This window comes from Prionailurus bengalensis, chromosome C1 (assembly GCF_016509475.1).
Source record: "Prionailurus bengalensis isolate Pbe53 chromosome C1, Fcat_Pben_1.1_paternal_pri, whole genome shotgun sequence".
NCBI classification, from domain to species: Eukaryota; Metazoa; Chordata; class Mammalia; order Carnivora; family Felidae; genus Prionailurus; species Prionailurus bengalensis.
In genome coordinates this window covers 134,806,871-134,827,398 of record NC_057345.1, presented here as the reverse complement: position 1 = coordinate 134,827,398, position 20,528 = coordinate 134,806,871, and the positions used below count along the sequence as shown (strand labels likewise).

At 36.0% G+C, this 20,528-nt stretch overlaps 1 protein-coding gene across 1 annotated transcript; it reads left to right on the top strand.

Moving 5' to 3' along the window:
- The first annotated feature begins 1,514 nt into the window (after positions 1-1,514).
- On the top strand, positions 1,515-16,748 carry LOC122481301 (40S ribosomal protein S26-like). Its single transcript, XM_043576627.1, has 3 exons — positions 1,515-1,533; positions 5,438-5,442; positions 16,353-16,748. The coding sequence occupies exon 3, from the start codon at positions 16,359-16,361 to the stop codon at positions 16,674-16,676; it is 318 nt and encodes a 105-aa protein (XP_043432562.1). The 5' UTR covers positions 1,515-1,533; positions 5,438-5,442; positions 16,353-16,358; the 3' UTR covers positions 16,677-16,748.
- The last annotated feature ends 3,780 nt before the right edge of the window (positions 16,749-20,528 follow it).

Genomic DNA, 20,528 nt, shown 5'->3' with positions numbered 1-20,528 from the left:
TGCCATGTAGCAAATACTTCCTCAATCCAGAAGAAGTCTAATTGCATCCGAACATTTTCACTCACTGTCTAAGGTGCTTTCACAATGAAACTGACACTGCATATGAAGAAATGATCAATTTTTAGGCAGAAGTCAGCATTAAAAAAAAAAAAACAGGATAAACACAGTCTTCATAATTGGAAATTACAGAGATGAGAAAATAATCTACAAAATGAGCATATTGAAGCTGTATACAAAGATTAGAAGTAGAGTCCATAAAAAACACCAGAGGTCCATAAAAAATGTCAGATTTTTATGAGAATAAAATACAAAATTTTTAAAATACATATTAAGGACTTATGTTCTTGATTACCAGAGATTTTTCTGGCAGTAGGTAGATGACCCCATTCTAATTTCACCATAATGAATATACCTATATTGGGCCATGAATTAGAATACAATTCCTGTACCGTAATGCCTTCTAACTGAAATATTTTACCATTATATGTTTTTTCTTGATAATATCTGAGCATATCATTATAAATCAAAGGTTCTGTCATTCACATAATTCTTTTCTGTATATAACTATTAGATATTATGTTTTACCAAGCATTGGATATTCTGAGGTCTTAATGAAAAACATAACCTAAGAAATTATTTACTTCAAATAAATTTTTCACTCTTGAAATGTTTTAGAAGGATCATTTGCACCATCACAGATAGAAGGCGCTTTATTTTTCTAGTTAAACAATAACCAATACTGTGAATTAGTGGGGTTGTAATTTTTATTGTTCTTCTTTGCATTATTTCCTTTCTGTGGATATGAATGAAAAACCAAAGATTACTTCTTTACACTTATGAAAAAAATTATCTTATAGAATATATCAGCCACTTATATTTAATATCATTAAAACTGAAATAACCTGAAAATGTGTATCTAGATGAAATTTTTTTCTTTTAATTTCTAAAAGTAATGCACACGTAAAATGTCTAACAACTACACATCATCACTTTATGCCAACTGTGTTCTAATAAATACCAATTATTCTGAACTCTTATCTTAGTCAAAAAATGGGGTTTTCCACTTACTTCTTCTCAAGTAAAATTTGGTACTGAGAAAAAAAATAGTAATATTAAAAATTCAAAAGAAATATTAAAATCAATGACAGGTGAAGAAAGAATTAGTAAACTTGAAGATAGAATTCGAGAAAACTAGAAGGTGGCAAGAGTGCTGAAAAGATGCAAAAGATGAAAGAATGAATAAGAGACACAAAGATTAGAATACATCTTTAAGGAGTTCCAGGGAAGGGAATAGAGAATATGGGGGAGAGCAAAATATAAAGGGATAAAACCTGAGAATTTCCTTAACTTGATAAAAAGATTTGAAGAACACATAGAATAGAAGATGGTGGACTGGGATGAAAGGCAGATTCAGGAATGACTTTCACAAACTGAGACTTTTCTGAGCTGAGTTTTATAGAAACCAGCTGCTGAGTTATCAGTGTGAACGTGTGTGTACATGCAGGAAGGTATTGGCTGATGGAGGTGTGCCCTCTATTCTGATAAATATGGTAACTAAAGAATCCCACATTCACCAATAGCAAAGGACTATAATTATTCTCTCTGTGACTAGATGGCTGTCATCATACCAGTGTATACCTTTGATTTGGCCAACTATAAATTAAAGTATGGCCTCCTATTGTCCAATGAGCCATATTATAGATAGAAAATATAAACAATTGATGAAATGGTCCAATAAGTGATGAGCTGGAGCAGGCTCAAACCAACTTGCAAAAGCCACATGTGCACATTATCTTCTCAATCCTATGTTCAGTAACATTTGTCTGTGACAGAATTACTTACACCATGAAAACTGGCAAATGCTACAACTTAGGGCTTTAGTTTCCAGAGAATTGGTTATTAAATAATCTATCACATGTCACTGAAGCGACTCTCTACTGGTGGAATGAAGCAACAAATCTCAAAGCAACAATACAAAATTTGTACTTAAAATATTATTTCCCTAACTAGAAATGAAATTAAAGAAAACAAAAAAAAAGTTACATAACTTATCAGAAATAGAGTATGGATTATTATTTCAAGATTTTAGATTGTAATTAATCACCACTACAATTCATGCTGAAACATAATGGAAGCATTTATATCCTGTTAGATTCTGCATTGTTACAGACTCTGGAAAGAACATAATAATGAGGCTGAAGAGCCTTGTTTCTGTTCACCACAAGAAATGAGAATGATTAGGACATGGAGAAAACTATAAATAGTAGCTTAAACCTGCTAGACTTGGAAAACACCACAATGATACATTTTCCTCTAAAACAATAACAAGAAGAAGAAACAAAAATAATTAATTAGAATCATTTAAAATCACTTTTGAAACATGTATGATGAAAATACCTAAAAATTTCCCCCCAAAAGCTATGTCTTTACAAGTTTTCATGGATCTTATTAACCTGTGTCTTATAAAGTGGCCAAGATATGTCTGCCTTCTTTGCTTAAGAATGACTCAGCTGAGCAGAGTTTAAAAAGATCATGTGGAAGAATGATTTGTGCCAATAATATTTTGGTCTAAAGAAAAGGTCTGCTGGAGCACCTAGGTGTCTCAGTCCATTAAGCATCCGACTCTTGATCTTGTCTCAGGTCATGATCTGATAGTTCATGAGATCAAGCCAGGCATTGGGCTCTGTGCTGAAGTGCAGAGCCTGCTTGGGATTCTCTCTCTCCCTCTCCCTGTCCCTCCCCCACTTGTACGGGTGCGCTTGCTCTCTCTCTCAAAATAAATATGTAAACTCAAAAAAAAAGAGGGGTGCCCGGTTGGCTCAATCAGTTAAGCATTTGATTCTTGGTTTTGGCTCAGGTCATTCGTGAGATCAAGCCCTGCATCAGGCTCTGTGCTGATGGTGTGGAACCTCCTTGGGATTCTCTCTCTCCCTCTCTCTCTCTTAAAAATAAATCTTTTTTTCAAAAAAAAGAGAGAGAAAAAGAAAATGCCTATTAAGACACAAGGTGGCAAAATGTTGCAGGAATGCTAGTGGAAACTGCTATACTTTCTATATCCTCTATGGGTGTCTTTGGTTTCTGGCCTTTTTTGAGCCAGAGGCATCAATGGCTTTGTTCTGGAGTAGCTTTTCAAGGATTTTGTACAGCAAACAGTCTTAGAACATGTAGTGTCATCTTCTGGAGCAGAGAGGAGTTTTGTTCATTGCAAAGAATAATGAAGATTTGTCTCCCTTTGGAGCAAAGTTTGGTTGGGTAGGTTGCCCTTATACATAATTGGGGTTTTCTAATTTCAAGGTCTCTTTAATATAAACCCACCGTGTACACTTGAGCCCATCTCCACATTGCCTCCATGGGACTTGTGGAGCAAGGGAAACTGATGTAGACATGAAACTCACAATATCTGCTGTGCTGTGAGTAGAAGTCCTTTGTCTCTGACCCAGGAATCTCTTGTCTTCTGCTACCATTTACAAAACGGCAGCACAGTAAGTTGTAAGTAGTATAGAATCTCAGACTCCACAGTTCTAGACACATCCAACCCTTCTAATTTTGACTTTTCTTCCTTGCACTGTTTATTACTTCACTCTCTCATTACTTTATTCTTCCCTCCCTATTTCTATTTTATATCACCTTATTTTTCATTGTTCTTTATTTATCCTCTATATAGTTATCCTCTCTATATAAACACAACATCTAGTACAGAATGTAGCACATAATATAGATGTGTTGAGTGAACCCATGCATTTAAAAGTTTCCATCTCTAAAGAGCATTTTTTCCCCTTGGTTTATCATTGACAACTTGAATTAGATGTGCATAATGTTAGTTAATTTAGTTTTGAGTTTCAACTGTTAATTTCCTTTTAAATTGTGGGATATTGAATCATCATAGCAATTTTAAGAAATATATTTTATTTTTTTAAGAGTTTGCTGCACCATTTCCTACTTTCTAGGGGATTTTTTCTCTCTCTCTCTTCCTTTTGATGTGCAGGGCCATTTAAGTCCTCCATGCATTTCTGGAAAACTAAAACCCCAAATCTAAGCCTGTTGAACCTCTTGTCACACAAGTATTTGAAAGAATGATACTTAAGGGAAATAGAAAATGACACTTTTTCCCTCATCTTTTGAAGACGAAATGATCCACCCCCCTCCCTTCAATTCTACCAAAAGAGATTCCCCAGCTCATTTTCCTTAGCAAGAGCTTTAAAGTGTAAAAAACTCATCAAACATCTTTTCCTCTGAGACAATGTCATCTGAGTTCAAAGGATGTACACAGCTCTGCAAAACTGCTGTCTTGTTTCAGTGATAAGGCCTTGGCTTTCATTTTATGTTTGATTCCAAGAAAATCAAATCTGTTTTTATGTACACTATGACTATAACTAAATCAGGAAATTAGGAGAAATAATCTATTTCTGCAGACAGCTGGGGGGAAAAGTTTCCAGTTAAGAAAAAAATCCTATAATGACTCTTCAGCTAGGTTACATTTTCACTCTCAAGATATGCTCAGTTATTAAAATTGAAAACATATATTTATCCTTACACACAATGAACAAAACGTATTCTGTTGCTCTTGGGAAAAAGTACTGTCTACTTCCTATGATTAACTCTTTGGAAAACCTTTACTGGATAACTAGAAAATTGAAGGAAGTGCTTGTTTGTTTGCTTATTTTCCCCAATCTAGTCAAAACTTTTATACCATAATGATTAGGAGTTTGTGTGTATGTTTGTAAAAATGTCAATGTCCATCCAATGACCTACTGAATTAGAGTGTTTCTGGGCATGGACATAGAAAATCTTCATTTTTAAAAAAGATTTTATCTCAGCACATTCTTATCCATTGAATGTAGTAATGCACATTATAATGCTTGAGATATGATATATTAATTGTCTTACATATTCAAAAACATTCTGCAGATATTATGAAATAAACTATATATCAATAATACACAAAAGATGAATTAATAAGTGCCTCACTCAAATTAGATTATTTTTTCTCCTCAAGTTCATATAAGTCTTGGGTAAACTAAAAGTATTAGAATAATTAAAAACCTACAAGTAAAACAATTTCCCAAAAATTAGGAGTAACTTTATTTTAGATGAAAGATTGTATTCATTTTCAACCTCAAATATTGGATTATACAAATATTTAGAAAAATTTTCCCTGTATATATCCTTATAAAATATAAGTAGATAATATCAAAATGAAGGTTGACTCCTTGGCTTCTCAGGAAAGTTCCCCTACCCTCTTCAACAAACTTTATTTAAAACCCTTTTAGTATCTAACAAGACATGACCATGCATAGAGCAAAATGAAGGAAATATTGAAAAATAACTTGATTACTTCTTTTACTCCAATTCCTTTTAATCTCACTGGTAGATTCTTATAAGTTTTGTGAACATTCTAATAAGTTAATGTTAAGAGTACTCAAAAGTTGAGTTGAACTCCGAAAAAGATTACAAACTTAGGAAACTATCAGTAGTATAAACGAGTTCTTCTAATGTTACCTAGTTATTACATTTTAGTTCATAGTAGGGAGAGTATTGTCAGCAAATCATAAGTTACAAATGAACAATTTTCTTATATCTTATTGGCCACTACTGGGAAGAAAAAAGGTTTATAAATGCAAGCTTTTAGCAGGGCACATTGTTAGCCAAAAAGAAAATTGGTGTTCTGCTTCTTAGGAAGAAGAGGGAAATGGTGATTGGATAAATCATTGTTTCTTGTCTCTAAAATCAGAATTGAGCCAAAGATAATTTCAAATAACTAATATGATTGGTTTTTATTTTTTACTGTACAGATCACAAAATCTAGTAAGACAAAAATCTAGCAAGATACTCTATATTTACCTATACATAGTGAAGTTAATCCCACATAATTAATGAAAAATAGTAGTATGTGTCTAGAGCTTGTGTGTGTGTGTGTGTGTGTGTGTGTGTGTATAGACACACAAGGATACCTGCACATATCAAGGAATCAAAGGAAGTAGCATATTAATATGAGTGGTCTACAGTATATGAGTGGTCTACCTGCAATTAGGCCAGGGGTTAGTTTGAGAGCATGTTATTCTAAATGTTCTTCCTTTATTCTGAAATCAAAGGGGAGCCATCAAAGGTTTATTGCACTATTTTTGTTAACAAATATCATTCTGGTGAATGGATTGCAGCTACTTTTATTATTCCATTTAATTCAGGAAAATACTCCTTGAGACATTGGTTTATGCAGGGAAATGTCAGGAAATGCTTCCAATATGAGAAGACATAACTGAGTCCTCCAGTCTGTAGAATTACACACAGGCATCCTTCACCATTAGTAGACATGCTGTCCAAAGTCAAAGTTGCTGAGTAACTTCCAACGCTTATCATGCAGAACTTTCTTATTTGGCTTTACTGATTGACTGGTGTCTCCATCTCTTCTCCCTCTAAATCAAGATAAATGGGATCCAAAAAATAATAAATCACACAAAATCTAGAACTGTATTATTGTGAGGTTAACAAAATGGCTATCCTCTCAATCCAGCCAGCTAAAAGTCCTGAGAGACCCATTTACCCACAAGACCCAAATTAGTGTCAGGTTCATCAGTGATGTGGTGCCATCTCATGGAACATGTGTCCTTTAACTTAAACATAGATGGGGACTATTCTGGGTTTTGTGGCTGCCTGGGGTTTCCTCAACAGAGATAGTTCAGAAATCTCATAGTTACATAGTTTTATAGCTAGTTAGGCTGGGTTAGTTTCATCAGCCAAATCTGATGAGATTTGGGCAGAAAATTACTGGAAATGTAGAACACATCCTGTCTCCTGAATCAGGGTTGCCTCTGCTTGCCCACTCTCCCCAAAAGATGAATGCAAGCTCACTTCCTACTGAAAAGTTGACTAGTGGAGGACCAATGTCATTCTTTTTCTGTCTGATTCTGATTTATTGCAATAGTTTACCATATTTAAAATATATGTCTCATTTTCTGGTACACAGCTTGTTTGAGATTATGTTTGAGGTAATTTACTTCTTAAATTGCCCCAGAGACAATGAAGAGATCCAACAAACAAGGATATTAAAAATATTTAGATAGTTGTAAGGCATACATATTGACCAGGTGACTACTGGCAGTAGTAGATACTGCCCATAAATAGCAGATATAGCCTTGTTACACTCGCTGGGTATCAGCCATGCTCAAAGGCAATGCCCCAGATTCAAACTTGCAGATCAACATAGGGTCAACACCTTGCTCTTCAAACCCTCTTCTTGAATTTCAATGCCCCTTGAGTTAAGGAGAGTCTGATCTGAATGGTCCCAGAGTATTAGCAGCTATAGTCATAATCAAAAATTATTACTAGGAAATTTCAAATTTTATAAAGAATTACAGGAAATTAAAGATTTCTGGGTTTATTTTCCTTTGTTTTATGTTTTTATATGTAATTTAATTAACTACTGTTGCAAAACCAGTGTGGTCTCTCATTTTCTTTTCAATAGAATTTCAACTATATTGTAAACTAAGTGTGCTTTTGCTGACCCATCTGACAAAATTCAAACAACCACATTACAAGTAGATCTTTAATATGAAAAGTTGGCGACCTCATTTATTTTAGAAGTTAGGGAATCATTTCAATCCTACTGAAGAATTAGTGTCATTCATCATTCACATATTAATATGAATGACCCTAGGTTGCTTCTTCTCTAAATACGATTGAGACTAGAAGAGTCCCATTTGATGAGACCTACAGTTTAAAGATCTGTGCTCAGGCTCCCTTCCAGAATGCTCTTCTCCATGAGTGAGGAATACACAGACCAGTTACATGTACCCAACTGGAAATCCTGTCTCTGGACATCTAGACATCTACGGATACTGAAGATTTGGAAACTTCCTGTCCAAACAGTCCTTAGCCTCCTCTCTTGCTCTCTCTCTCTTGCTCTCTCTCTCTCACTCTCTCTCTCTGTCTCTCTCACTTTAAGTTTGTTTGTTTATTTATGTATTTATTTATTTAGAGAGTGAGGGAGGGGCAGAATCCCAAATAGGCTTCACGCTGCCAGAGCCCAACCTGGGGCTTGAACTCATGAACAGTGAGATCATGACCTGAGCTGAGATCAGGGGTTTAATGCTTAACCAAATGAACCACCCAGGTGCCCCTTCTTCTAGGTCTTATTAAAATGTCTCCCCTGCTTCTATCTTTCCAAGGTTGGGCCACACTGCTAGGTGTGTGCACCACCAGCTCTTGGGCAGGCCTAAGGAAGGGCCATTTGGGGGGAAAAGTTGGATGAAGCTAGACATGCATGCCAGTGAGGTCCCTCTAAGCTGAGAGGTGGAGCCTAGAGTAGGAAGAGAGAGCTTGGCTCAAGTTGAAGACCAAGGGCAGGGGTTGGCACCCCTGTACCCTCATTTCAGAGTGGTCTCCAAAGAGGACAAAAATTCAAACATTGATTCTGGTTTTCCGGGTCACTATAAAGGAATATGTATCAATGTAGGATGATAGAACTTGGTATTATTTAATAGTTTATTAATCATTTGTTTTATAACTTGTAAGTATTTAGTAATAGATAGATAGATAGATGATAGATAGATAGATAGATAGATATACATAGGGAGATATCTATTTATACTCCTGCTCTGGGCTCTGCAAACATTATGAGTGGATCTAGGAGAGAATAAGGAAAAAAGTATTATTTTGGTGCTGGAACACCGAGGTCTGGGAGGTATTTCAGTGGAAGGATTAGAAATATAAAGTCCTGTGCACTGATGGGGTTTTGGAGTGGTGTAATTCTGGAGCTGATGACCAAGAAAGAATTCTTGAGATGTCTTTGAGTGCAAAAAAGGTGATTCCATTAAAGCACAGAAATAGGACCCGTGGGTAGAAAGAGCTGCACTAGGATTGTGAAGAGTGACTGGTTATATACTATGGAGTTGGGGGAGGTAAATGCAAAAGGGGGGCCTCCAGGAGGAGTTTCATGTGCTTAGGAGGATTCATAAGGTTCCAGAGGCCTTGCTAAGGTTGTTTTCCCTCTAGTAAAGCATTAACATTAGGACAGTTGGGGGTTCCCGGAGAAATGTTACAATCTGTATTTGCCTCAAGTATTTGTCAATGGGCTTCAGGTTATAAGGATATTTAATTTTACCTGCCATTTCTTTCTTGCCTTTGTTCCTCACATCACTATGTAGGGGAGGGTGATATTGGGGCTCCATGAAACTGAATCTATAGGTTCTGGAGATTAGGCTATTGATAAGATTGACTTTTTTCTTGCAATTTACTAAGATATATGTAAACTTTTTGAGACTCATGTCCTGCATGACTGTGATCTCTATCAGTTAACAATTTGTTTTCTCCTTTCCTTTATTCTTGGTCAGCCAGGAGTGCCTAAGAATATGACACATACCCCACCTGATGGGGGGGGGGGGGATGGGGAGGTTGTTTGCAGGGTGTCAGTGGGCCTTATACTCCCTCATCAAGTACTACAATTATCAGACAGGGGAGAGTATCCAGAACCTACCAGTTTGGTGCAGAAAGTAAGATGTGAACATATCACAGGGACGGGTATCTTTTTAACATTTTCCTAGATCTGAGGTACCAGATATCACCTTGTGCATTTGGGCAAAGAAAGGCAAATGCTTTCATACATTTTCATACAGTTCTTCATCTTCCTTCTTGCCTTCTTGCCTTCCTTCTTAACGTCATCCTAGACCCCTACCCATTGCTGCCAGCTTCTCTAAGTGCTTGACCTTCTCTTTTAGAGAAAGAACCTCAAGAAAAAGAAGTTGGAAATGGAGATTTGAATCACAATAAATTGAGACACACAATTACAATTAATCAGTCAACTTGATGAAGTTGACCAAATTCAATTCAGAGATAAAATACACCAAACAAAGCTCTCCTTAACTCAGACAGAAATCTAAAACTATTAAAGAGAATCAGACAGGACCATATGAAACAAAACAAAAAAAATTTTTTTTCTAAAAATAACTACTAATCAATTAAGTTTATATGCATATAAGTTTTGTCATGGTATGTTATAGAAATCTTTTTTCTTAATTGTAAATTCATCTTCAATATCAAAAAGACATTGGTGATTTCTGCTATACCACACAACATAAGGAGACATTGACTGAGCACATAAATTGAGCACTCACTCCGTCTCACTTTCCCCCTACAGCCCAAGTGGCACAGGACACTGAATAATTGAACAGCATCAGGATGTAAACAAACAAGGTTTTAGAATTTAAACAGATTCCACTAGCATGGAAATATCAGGTGTTTTGCTTGACTCAGCGCTTCACTCATAGTGTTCAATGATCCTTTCAAGAAGAAATATCTAATGATGTTCTTTCTATGAAACTACAAACTGTTATCACTGGGTTTTCCAACTTCACCAAACTTAGTGTTCATACAAAATACAATTTTTATAATATGTAATTAATTGTATGTCATATAATTTCATTCTTAAAGAAAGTTATTGACTTATCAGGGTTATCAACATGCTTTGGTGAATGGCTACAGAAAATCCCTGGTAAAAATGTGTCTTTCTATAATTTCAAATGGGAGCTGTCTTCTCATTCATGTTACCCATTATAATCCTTTATAAATTTTCCTTTTATGTGTTATTTTATATGCTCTGAATTATGCTAGTGTTTCGTGTTTTCATTTATTCTGTTTACTTTGTGTCTCATGCCGCTGTATATTGAGGTCTTGAAAAACTTTTGATGCTACATTGGTAGAAATATAGTCTCTTAGTCAAGAAATGAAAGTGTTGTATGTATACATCAGCCACTGCAAAATACATTAGCCATGTTAATGAAATTTTAAATGCAAGATCTGTTTTGTACTTTTAGGCTTTGCCTATTGTTTGATTCATTACTTAAAGCTGAATACAAAAGAAAAAAAAAGAACTTTGAAATGCATACCTCAGAGTATTAACAAGTACTCAGCTCTTGATGTAAATGTCAGAGAAAAAAGAAAAAGATCTGATGAAATCTCTATTGGTGAAATACTGAATTGTTGCTGAATAGAATTATAAATGCCACTGAGATAATGCTTCATCCTGAAGCAAAATAATTTTAGTGTCATGTACTTGATGTGTGAATTTTGGCTCAATAGTTATAAAATATTGCTCCAGAAGTAATTTAGGAAGGTGGGACCACAATGTAACTGTCCAGTTCACTCCTATGTCATCATGTCTTAGGTTAGAAATGGCCAAGAAATAATATGTTTTAACCACTGGAGTCTTTTTTTCCCCCCAGCAAATTATAGCACCATAAGTTTTCATTTTCTCCAATGTCTTTTCTGCTATAATAATGGCTTGAGGATTTAAATCCTGTGCTGTTATTGTGACTTCAAAGCCTTAAAACTGCAATTGAATGAGGCAGTTCATCTGTCATTATTCAAATATGAAGCAATTATGATGAAATAAAGATAAAATTCCATTGAGAAATACTCCAATCAATTTTCACTTATATTTAACTAGAAACATAAAATGATGCTTAGAAGAGTAAGTTTAGGTAATAAAATTGAAGAATAAAAAAGCATGAATTACTGATCTATAACTGAGTCATTTGTGGAGTTTCCAGGGCATGTAAATAAAAAGTGTCACCAATACTGAGTGAAAGTTTGGGGCATGATAAAAACAAAAGCAAACAAAAGCAAAAAGCAAACAAAACAAAACAAAACAAAAAAACCACCTAATACTTAACTGGTCCAAACAGTGTCTAAATCTATGCTACCCACCAGAATTCTCATAGAATACTTATGTTTTTAATAATTTTATCCAACCCAGTCAATATAAAATTCAATGACTTTATGTAACTGTGATTTTTAAGAAAAGATGTTAAATGCAGTGAAAGACACATGCCACAATATCAAACAAATGAACTTTTTAGTATTTACATTTTACATTTCTTCCCTTGTACCAACTTCACTGTTTTATGACTCTTTTTCTGTCATCTTATCTTCAAGATTTTGGTTTTTTAAATCTAAATTTGAGTGTCCCATTTGTTTAAATTAATTACATTAATCTGTCCAACTGAATACTGAGCTGCATGGTAAAAAGACTTAGAAGTAAAATATTCAGCATTATGTCAGATAAGTATTATATCAATATGTTTCTCATTAATTTTCCTTCCATTAATTTAGTACACATTTATTAAAAACATTTCCCCATTAATACGAAGTTCTTATGCTATTCAAACTCATACAAGCATTATATTCTACTTTTAGTTGGCATGATTTATTTTTGCCTTATATTTTTGCCTTACATATATAATTTCTAAAATATAAAAGACCTAATAAAATTTGTATGTCAGTTACCTGAAGTTTCTTACATTAAATTAATAATAAATATGGTGAATAAGTTTAATTTCAGGTAAACTAGCTTTCCATGAATGCCTATGCTATCCTAGATCTCTGTCCAATACTTAGTACATGAGGACCAATACAATGGGGATAAAAACAGAGACGTACCAAACATCCATGGAAACACATGGAAAAAAAGAGTACTACTTTTGCCACCAGTACGGAATAGTAGAGAATATTTATAAAGTTCTTTTTTTTTAAGTTTTTATTCATTTATTTTGAGAGAAAGAGCATGTGTGTGCACAGGCACACACAAGCAGGGGAGGGGCAGAGAGAGAGAGAGAGAGAGAATGCCAGGCAGGCTCTGTGCTGTCAGCATGGAGCCCGACACCAGGCTCAATCCCACGAACCATGAGATCATGACCAAAGGCAAAACCAAGAGCCAGACACTCAACTGACTAAGCCACCAAGCCACTCCTTGCATGAGAATATTTAGATAGCTCACGTGACCCTTAGGATTAGCAACGATTTAAAGTTAAGCCTTAACGGAGACTTGAAGAAGGAATGGAATGTGACAGGGGATCAGGCATGAGAAATGTCTTCTAAGAGAACTGCAAATATCACAAAGCAAGAGAAAACTTGGCTACCTCTGACTGAAGAGCAGTTTGGAGAAATATGACGCTTGAAAGGTTATCAGAGCCATATATGTATTCTGTCCCCAGATTCCTGGAAATAGTGACAGCTTAAAAAAGGGATCCAACCAGAACATATTTTCTTGTTAAAAGATATTTTTGTCTGTAGACTAGAGAACTCAAAGGGTACGTTATGATCCAAAACAGAGAAATAGGTAATGGTCCATTTTCATTAATCCAAGACAAAAAACCAAAAAAAGATATGACTGAATTATGATCCTGACAGTGGAAAAAAAATATATATAGGGGTGGTAGGAAGTAGTGTCAATAAAATTTGGTGATTGATTATACATTGGAGCTTGGGGGAAGGGGGAAAGTCAATAAATGACCATCTGGCATGGGCACATGAATAGATGAAAGGTTATTAAATGACATACAGGATGTAGGAGGAAGAGCAGGAACAAGGTTTATATGGGGGCAGTTAAACAGGGAGTTTAATTTCAACCATGTTGAGAATGAGATGTCTGCCAAGTTCCACAGTAAACTTTTTAAAGAAGGATAGGGAAGGTGTCACAGGACAGCTCTGAAGACCCCCTCAGTGACAAAAAGCCTTTAGCAGCTTAGAGGGTAAAGAGTACATAAAAAGTGGGGTGTGGGTGGAGGTACTGAGATCAATTTGGCATATTTTTTCATTTTCTCAAATAACTACCCCAGTCTGAAGGGTATTACATTTAAATCAATTTTTGTTGAAGAACACAGGAACTTTGTTAAAAGTGTTCTACTAAGAATGTCCAGCATTGTAGTAGGAAATACTTTCAACAATAAGCAGCTTCAGTACTCACTTTATGATCAAAAGAAAAGTTCTCTCCTTTTGTTGCTGTAATCAGACACAGTAGGCCCCAAAGTCTGGCCCTGATGCTTACTTGATTTTTATCCTTCGACAAGTGTCTTAATTTCTTTAGTGTCTCTACAGCAATGGTAATAGCAGTAATACAACCTATCTTGGGGGGTTGTTGAAAGGCTTAAAAGAAATAAAGTATTTGTAAATGCCTAGTGTAGAGAAAAACTAAAAAGTGTATACATTTTTGGGGTGACTGTGTAGCACAGTTGGTTAAGTATCTGATTTCAGCTCAAGTCATGGTCTCACAGCCTGTGGGTTCAAGACCCTCCTTGAGCTCTGCTCTGACAGCTCAGAGCCTGGAGTCTTCTTCGGATTCTATGTCTCCTTCTGTCTCTGACCTTCCGCCACTTGCACTCTGTCTCTCTCAAAAATAAACATTTAAAAAAAAAACTTTAAAAAAATTTAAAAATATATACATTTTTAGAGGGTTCATTTCCCCTCCCCCTGCCCAGTTAAGTATCTCTTCTGGGTTCAATACTAAATAACATACATCTGTGTTCCTTTTTTGTTGTTTTAACTATTTGCTTCATGCATTCTACAATTGATTTTATAGTACCTACCATATGTATGGAGTAATGCTGCACGACACCAAGGAATTCCAAACAATGGAAAACATATTCCTTGTCTTGGCACAGCTTAATATATATTCAGTAATGGAATTCCAGCAAAGATGAAAGAGAAAAACAGCAAGGAAAGGTCATTGGTGGAGGTAAAAGAAAAAAAGAATGGTGTAAGAAATAGTGGACCACCTGTGTAGCAAGGTCTGGATGGTCTGGTTTACACTGATTATCCTTTCCTGGTTTCCTAGAGCACTTAGCACCCTCAGACGCCAGTGCTCATAGAGAATAGAGGTTGAAAGAGCTGCAAGAGCTGCCCTTTGAGGGCGCCTGGGTGGCTTAGTCGGTTGTGTCCAATTTCATCTCTGGTCATGATCTCAAGGTCCATGATTTTGAGCCCTGCATCCAGCTCTGTGCTGACAGCTCAGAGCCTGGGCCTGCATCAGATTCTCTCTCTCTCTCTCTCTCTGTCTCTCTCTGTCTCTCTCTGCCCCTCCCTGCTTGTGTGCTCTCTCTCTCTCTCTCTCTCTCTCTCTCTCAAAAATAAATAAACATTGAAAAAACTTAAAAGAGCTGCCCTTGTAGGCTGTCAGATATGGCTTTAATTCTGGTTTCACCAATATGAGCAACATAACTATAGCCATAGCCACAGGTTATAACCTAGCATTGTTTAGAGGTTTAAATGGATAATTCAAAGCTCCTATTGTCCCATTGTATCTGACCTATAGTGAAAACTCATTAAAGGAGAGTTAGTAGTTGTGGTAAAAAGACAGGAACACTAATTCTGTTACAAAGAAATTTCCAAATACCTAATTTAGTATTCACAACAAACCTGTGAGTTGGATAATATTATAATTATTGATACAGAGAAACTACAGAGACCCCATGAAAAACTACTCTTTTTGCTCCTTTTCCTGCTTCTATTCTTGCTAGGACCTACACTTTCCACCTTATACACACCTTATAGAACAACTGATACATGTCCTTCTTGTAAAGGTCAAGGAGTCAATGATTTCTTTGGAGTCTTCCAGCACCACAGATAACATCTAAGGAGGGACTGGACCGGGTGGATGTGAACAATTTCCAAGACCACTGACTTATCAAGACCCCAACTCCAGGGCATGTGATTCGTGGAGAATGCTTAAACTCTCATCTGTGTTCCTGGATGCCTGAGAAGACAGACACATGCACAGACCACAATCCTCCATGAAAACCCTGGACCCCAAGCTAAGACAAGACTCACTCTTCTTTCCTTTCAAGTCTCTTAGAGCTCTGTCTATATCTGTACTAGCTCTCTGTCTTCAGTTAACTCTGCTCTCACTTCCTCTAGGCTCAAGTTTGATTTCTATCCTGCACAAAGCCAAGACCCTCTTGGATGATCCAGTGGGACCATGCTCTGGACCCTCAGACTCAGCCAGCCTGCATCATTATTTTGTAATGAGGAAAATAAGACCTGACAGCATTGTTTTCAGAGCTGAGAGGCTCAAGACCTTAGGAGAAAGGACAGTGTTCATAGATGACCTTGGAATTTATGACTGAATAATAATACATGATTGATATCATTTTCATATCTGCTAACGTTATATAATACTAAGATAATGTGAAAATCTTTCAAGCTCACGGGTCTTCAGACCTGGAATGGAGACACCATTTCTATTGAAAGAAATACAAAATCTAATCTAAATTAATTCCTCATTGAGGACTATAGACTCTTGTTTCATTTCAAAATTAATTATATGACTCAATTCTAAGAAAATGGTTCAAATGTCCACCATTTTAAGAGGGTTCTTTGGATACTACTTATACACTTGGGAAGACCATCAGAATCCCAGATAAAGACCCATTGCTACTTTGTCAATATATTCTGGTCTCTAAGAACCAGAAAAGTGAAAGGCAATTCCAAAATTTCATGGGAAGATAATCCCCCAAATTTTGTTGACTGTCATAATTGCTTCTCTATGTATAGCATTAAAAAAAACAGCAAAGCGGGGTCTCGTTTCCAAGATGACCAAGAAAAGAAGGAACAATGGTCGTGCCAAAAAAGGCCGCGGCCACGTGCAGCCTATTCACTGCACCAACTGTGCCCGTTGCGTTATCCGGAACATAGTAGAGGCCGCCGCGGTCAGGGACATTTCTGAAGCGAGTGTCTTCGACGCCTATGTGCTTCCCAAGCTGTATGTGAAACTGCATTACTGTGTGAGTTGTGCCATTCACAGCAAGGTAGTCAGGAATCGCTCTCGTGAAGCACGGAAGGACCGAACACCACCACCCAGATTTAGACCTGCCGGTGCTGCCCCACGACCTCCACCAAAGCCTATGTAAAGAGTTAAGTCCTTAAGGATTGAAGAAAAACTGTTCTCTGGAAAAATAAAATAAAACAGAGATTGTACTTTAAAAAAAAAAAAACAACAAAGATTTAGAATTACATATTATAATATTTTATAGAATCACATCTATCATATTAGTATGTTATTGTTGTTAAACCAAATATGCATACTTGGTATTTTAAATATCTGAAATTTTTTGCAGAATTTAGCATATTAGAATAATAATAATAGTATAATATAATGATAATAATAGAATATTAGAATAATTTAGCATATTAGAATAATAGGTGAGGTTTGTAACTCCAGTGTAAAACATGTCATTATGAAATCAATTCCAACTAGAAATCTTAACTTGCAAACTCAACTAGGTTATATATTGTATTAGAATATTAATAGGCTTAGGTTTATTCTATTTTTAAATTTAACTTACTAAATTTTACAATAGTTATGTAAGTAGTTGGAAACATTTTCAGACAATATATTAATAAAATTAAGTGTTAAATTCATAATTGTAGTTTAAAAATGTTTAGAGAATCTTGTTTCTAAATCTGATGAAATACCAATAAAATACCTTATATCTGAAAGAGGTTTTTGTCTAGAAAATTTAGTTATATGCACTGATCAAATTTTATTTCCAAATTTCCGTATTATCCTAAATTGGACAATTTTAAGCTTTCTCTCTCTCTCTGTCACACACACACACACACACACACATACACAAAAGACTGGTAAGAATTTTTTTTTACACTAAAAGCAAACAGGAACAACAACAACAAAAAGATGTCTAGTGAAAGATCATTGAACTCTTAGCTATCATTCAGCTGAGTGGGATGACAACTGGTTTCCCAGAAGAGGTCTTAATACCATTAAAAGTTTATCTGAAAATCGCTTAAGCAGTTTATCAGGAATGCTAATTTCTTCCCAGAAGGCTGTTGTGAATTAAAAGGTCTGTCCCAGACCAGGTTAGGAACAATTTTTTTCTTAATAAATCTTTAAAATTATTAAGCTTATTAAATTTTGTGGACTTATATATACAAAAATAAATTCTGTGAGCTGATCTAGTAGTTACAAAAGAACTGAGATTTTTTTCTTTTCCTTTTGTTTTTCAACAAAAACAAATTCAGATCAGACTTCTAGTTAGCCCTAAAACCACCTGCAAGGACCACCCATCCCAAAAATGACACACATTTATCAAGCAAGATTAGTTATTTACACATATTTCTGAATATGTGTGTGTATATATAATATATATTTGTATATAGGTATATTCGCATATATATATCATGACTCATTTATATTTTATAACATTTCTTCATTAAATGTGGACTTGTGATGGCTTGTCATAAAATACAGGCATATATACATACCCAGGCTCATTAGATTAACGATAAAAGATAAGAAACCATTCAGCAAAAGGGGGATTCAGGTGGCAAGTAGCAGGAATAAGACCATTACCCATTTCCTTCTGATAGTTAAGCCTGACATCTCATATAGACCTGTATATACAAACAACAGCAAGAAGTGATTGGTATAAGAAATACTAGGCTATCCTACTTCCATTTGTTCCCTAAACTTTGATCTTGTTTTCTTCAACCAAGTCTTTTGCCTTTGTTCACTGACTTCAATGCCCATTTCTTACTCTCCAGCCTAAAATAACCAATTCCTCAAAACACATTGCCAGGAGTGTTGAGGACTGCCTACCATGAGGTCATGCCTGCTGGCCCCACGCCCCTGCCATCACCCCAGCCTCTTGCATCCATGGAGAGCTTGTTGGAGCCCCATATAAAAGATTTCAATTGGAGGGCAATTCGGAAGGACTTTCTCAGCCAGGATACACCATGTATCCTGAGAACAAAGTTCTCAGAATTGGTTGAGAACTTTGTTGAGATTTCATTAATGTTCATCACCTTCCATCAGTGCAGTCCTGCTTTCTTCACCATCCCCTCCACACAGATACATATTATCTCCAGTGCATTTTCCAATAAACCTCCTTTATACAAATCCCCATTTGAGTCTGCTTCCTGCAACTATGAACTTCAAAGAGAGTGTGGAAGAATGATCTGGAAGCCTACCTTCCAAAGAAAAATCTGTCTTTGATTACTGACAGGTAGTAGAAGATGGAGGCAAAGTGTTTCAGGGTTAAAGGGACCAAGAATTCAACAAGGCAGCAAAGTAAAAGTAGGAGGAGAGAAAAGGGAATGGTCAGGAACCAAATAGGATAGACAATCTATTTGGTGAGGAGACAAAAGGCAGAAGAAATGTAGATGAAATTAAATTTCCTTACAATTTGTAGCCCATTGATAAATACCTGCGACAGGCAGAGTATGATATTCCTCAAGGAACTTACAACTGCCTTAATGTTGATGCTTTGCTAGAGGCAAAAAGCAACGTTAGCTTGGCAATAGCCAGACCTCCAGGATCCTGTAAATCCTTTACATATGAAAATCCTTCTGGAAACTTCCTTTATTTCTATTCCACCAACCTAAAAGTATATCATCAGTTGCTCCTCACAATCCTAATGCAGTTCTTTCTGCCCACTGGTCCTGTCACCCTGCTTTAATAAAAACACTTTTTGCATCAAAAATGTCTAAAGGTTTCTTTCTTGACCTTTTGCTTCCAGTTCATAATGACCCCCTAAAATGTCCATGCCTTAATCCCTATAAATGTTACCTTCCATGGCAAAAAGGGACTTTGCAGGTGTGACTAAGGTCAAAAACCTGAAGATAGAGAAATTATCCTACATATCCTAGATATCCTAGATATCCAGGTGTACCCAATCACATGGCTTTTTAAAAGCTGTGAGCCTTGGCTGGCTAAGGTCAGAGATCTGGAGCATTGATTGGAGAGATGCAAAGTTTTTGGCTTTGACAATGGAAGAAGGGTCCATGAGCCAAGGAATGTAACCAGCCTCTAGAAAGTGGAAGAAGCAAATACATAAATTCTCCAAAAATGAATACTACCTTACCAACACCTTGGTATGAGCCCAGTGAGACTTGTATTGGACTTCTAACTTTCAGAACTGTAAGATAATAAGTGAGTGTTGTTTCAAACTGCTACATTTGTAGTGATTTGTTACAGCAGCAATAGAAAACAAAACCACCAGCCGAAGTATCAACTTGAAGAACACAAAAGCTTATTGAGAAGGTGGTGAATAACACTTACAGAAACTGATAGCAGCTTGGAGGAAGGAAGGACAGTTTGGGGAAGGAACTCATGTCAGTTCTCATGTAAGTGCCAGAGCAGAGACTGGAGAATAGTGGCTGACATCAGGTAATCATTTTTTTTTCCCTTGGCTGGCTGGTTACAAAAGATCTGAGAAGACTCACATTTCTGGTGCTGACAGATTATTAAAATATGTGGTGGGTACCTGATTCTACAGATTCTACAGTTAGTAGAAAGAGTTATGTCTGGGATATAATAGGCAAGCATGTCCCCCAAAGAGGCTAGGTAATGTGCACAGGCAAAATGAGGCCTTAGAACCCAGTGACTCTAGTCTAGCCTTGCTCTTGAAGGAGGAATAGGTATTTCAGGGCCAGGAAATAGATGGCTTTTAAAAAATTTATTTTCAATATTATTACTCACAAAATATAAAAAGTATGTAGATATTAAGGAGGAAGTGATCTTGCAGTTAAAGAAGACAAACTGGTCCTGTGAGAATGCCAGGTAGGAGTGGTAAGGGATAAGGCATTGTATTTGTTTAATACAAAGAATGAATTACATTAATTAATAATCTATCATTATAGATTGGATGAAAGTTTGTGGGTAGGGTGAGATTGCTCTCTTTCCCCTAATTTCCTGCCATACGTTTGCTTCAAAACTTGCTGGGGTAGCAGAAACACAACACAAC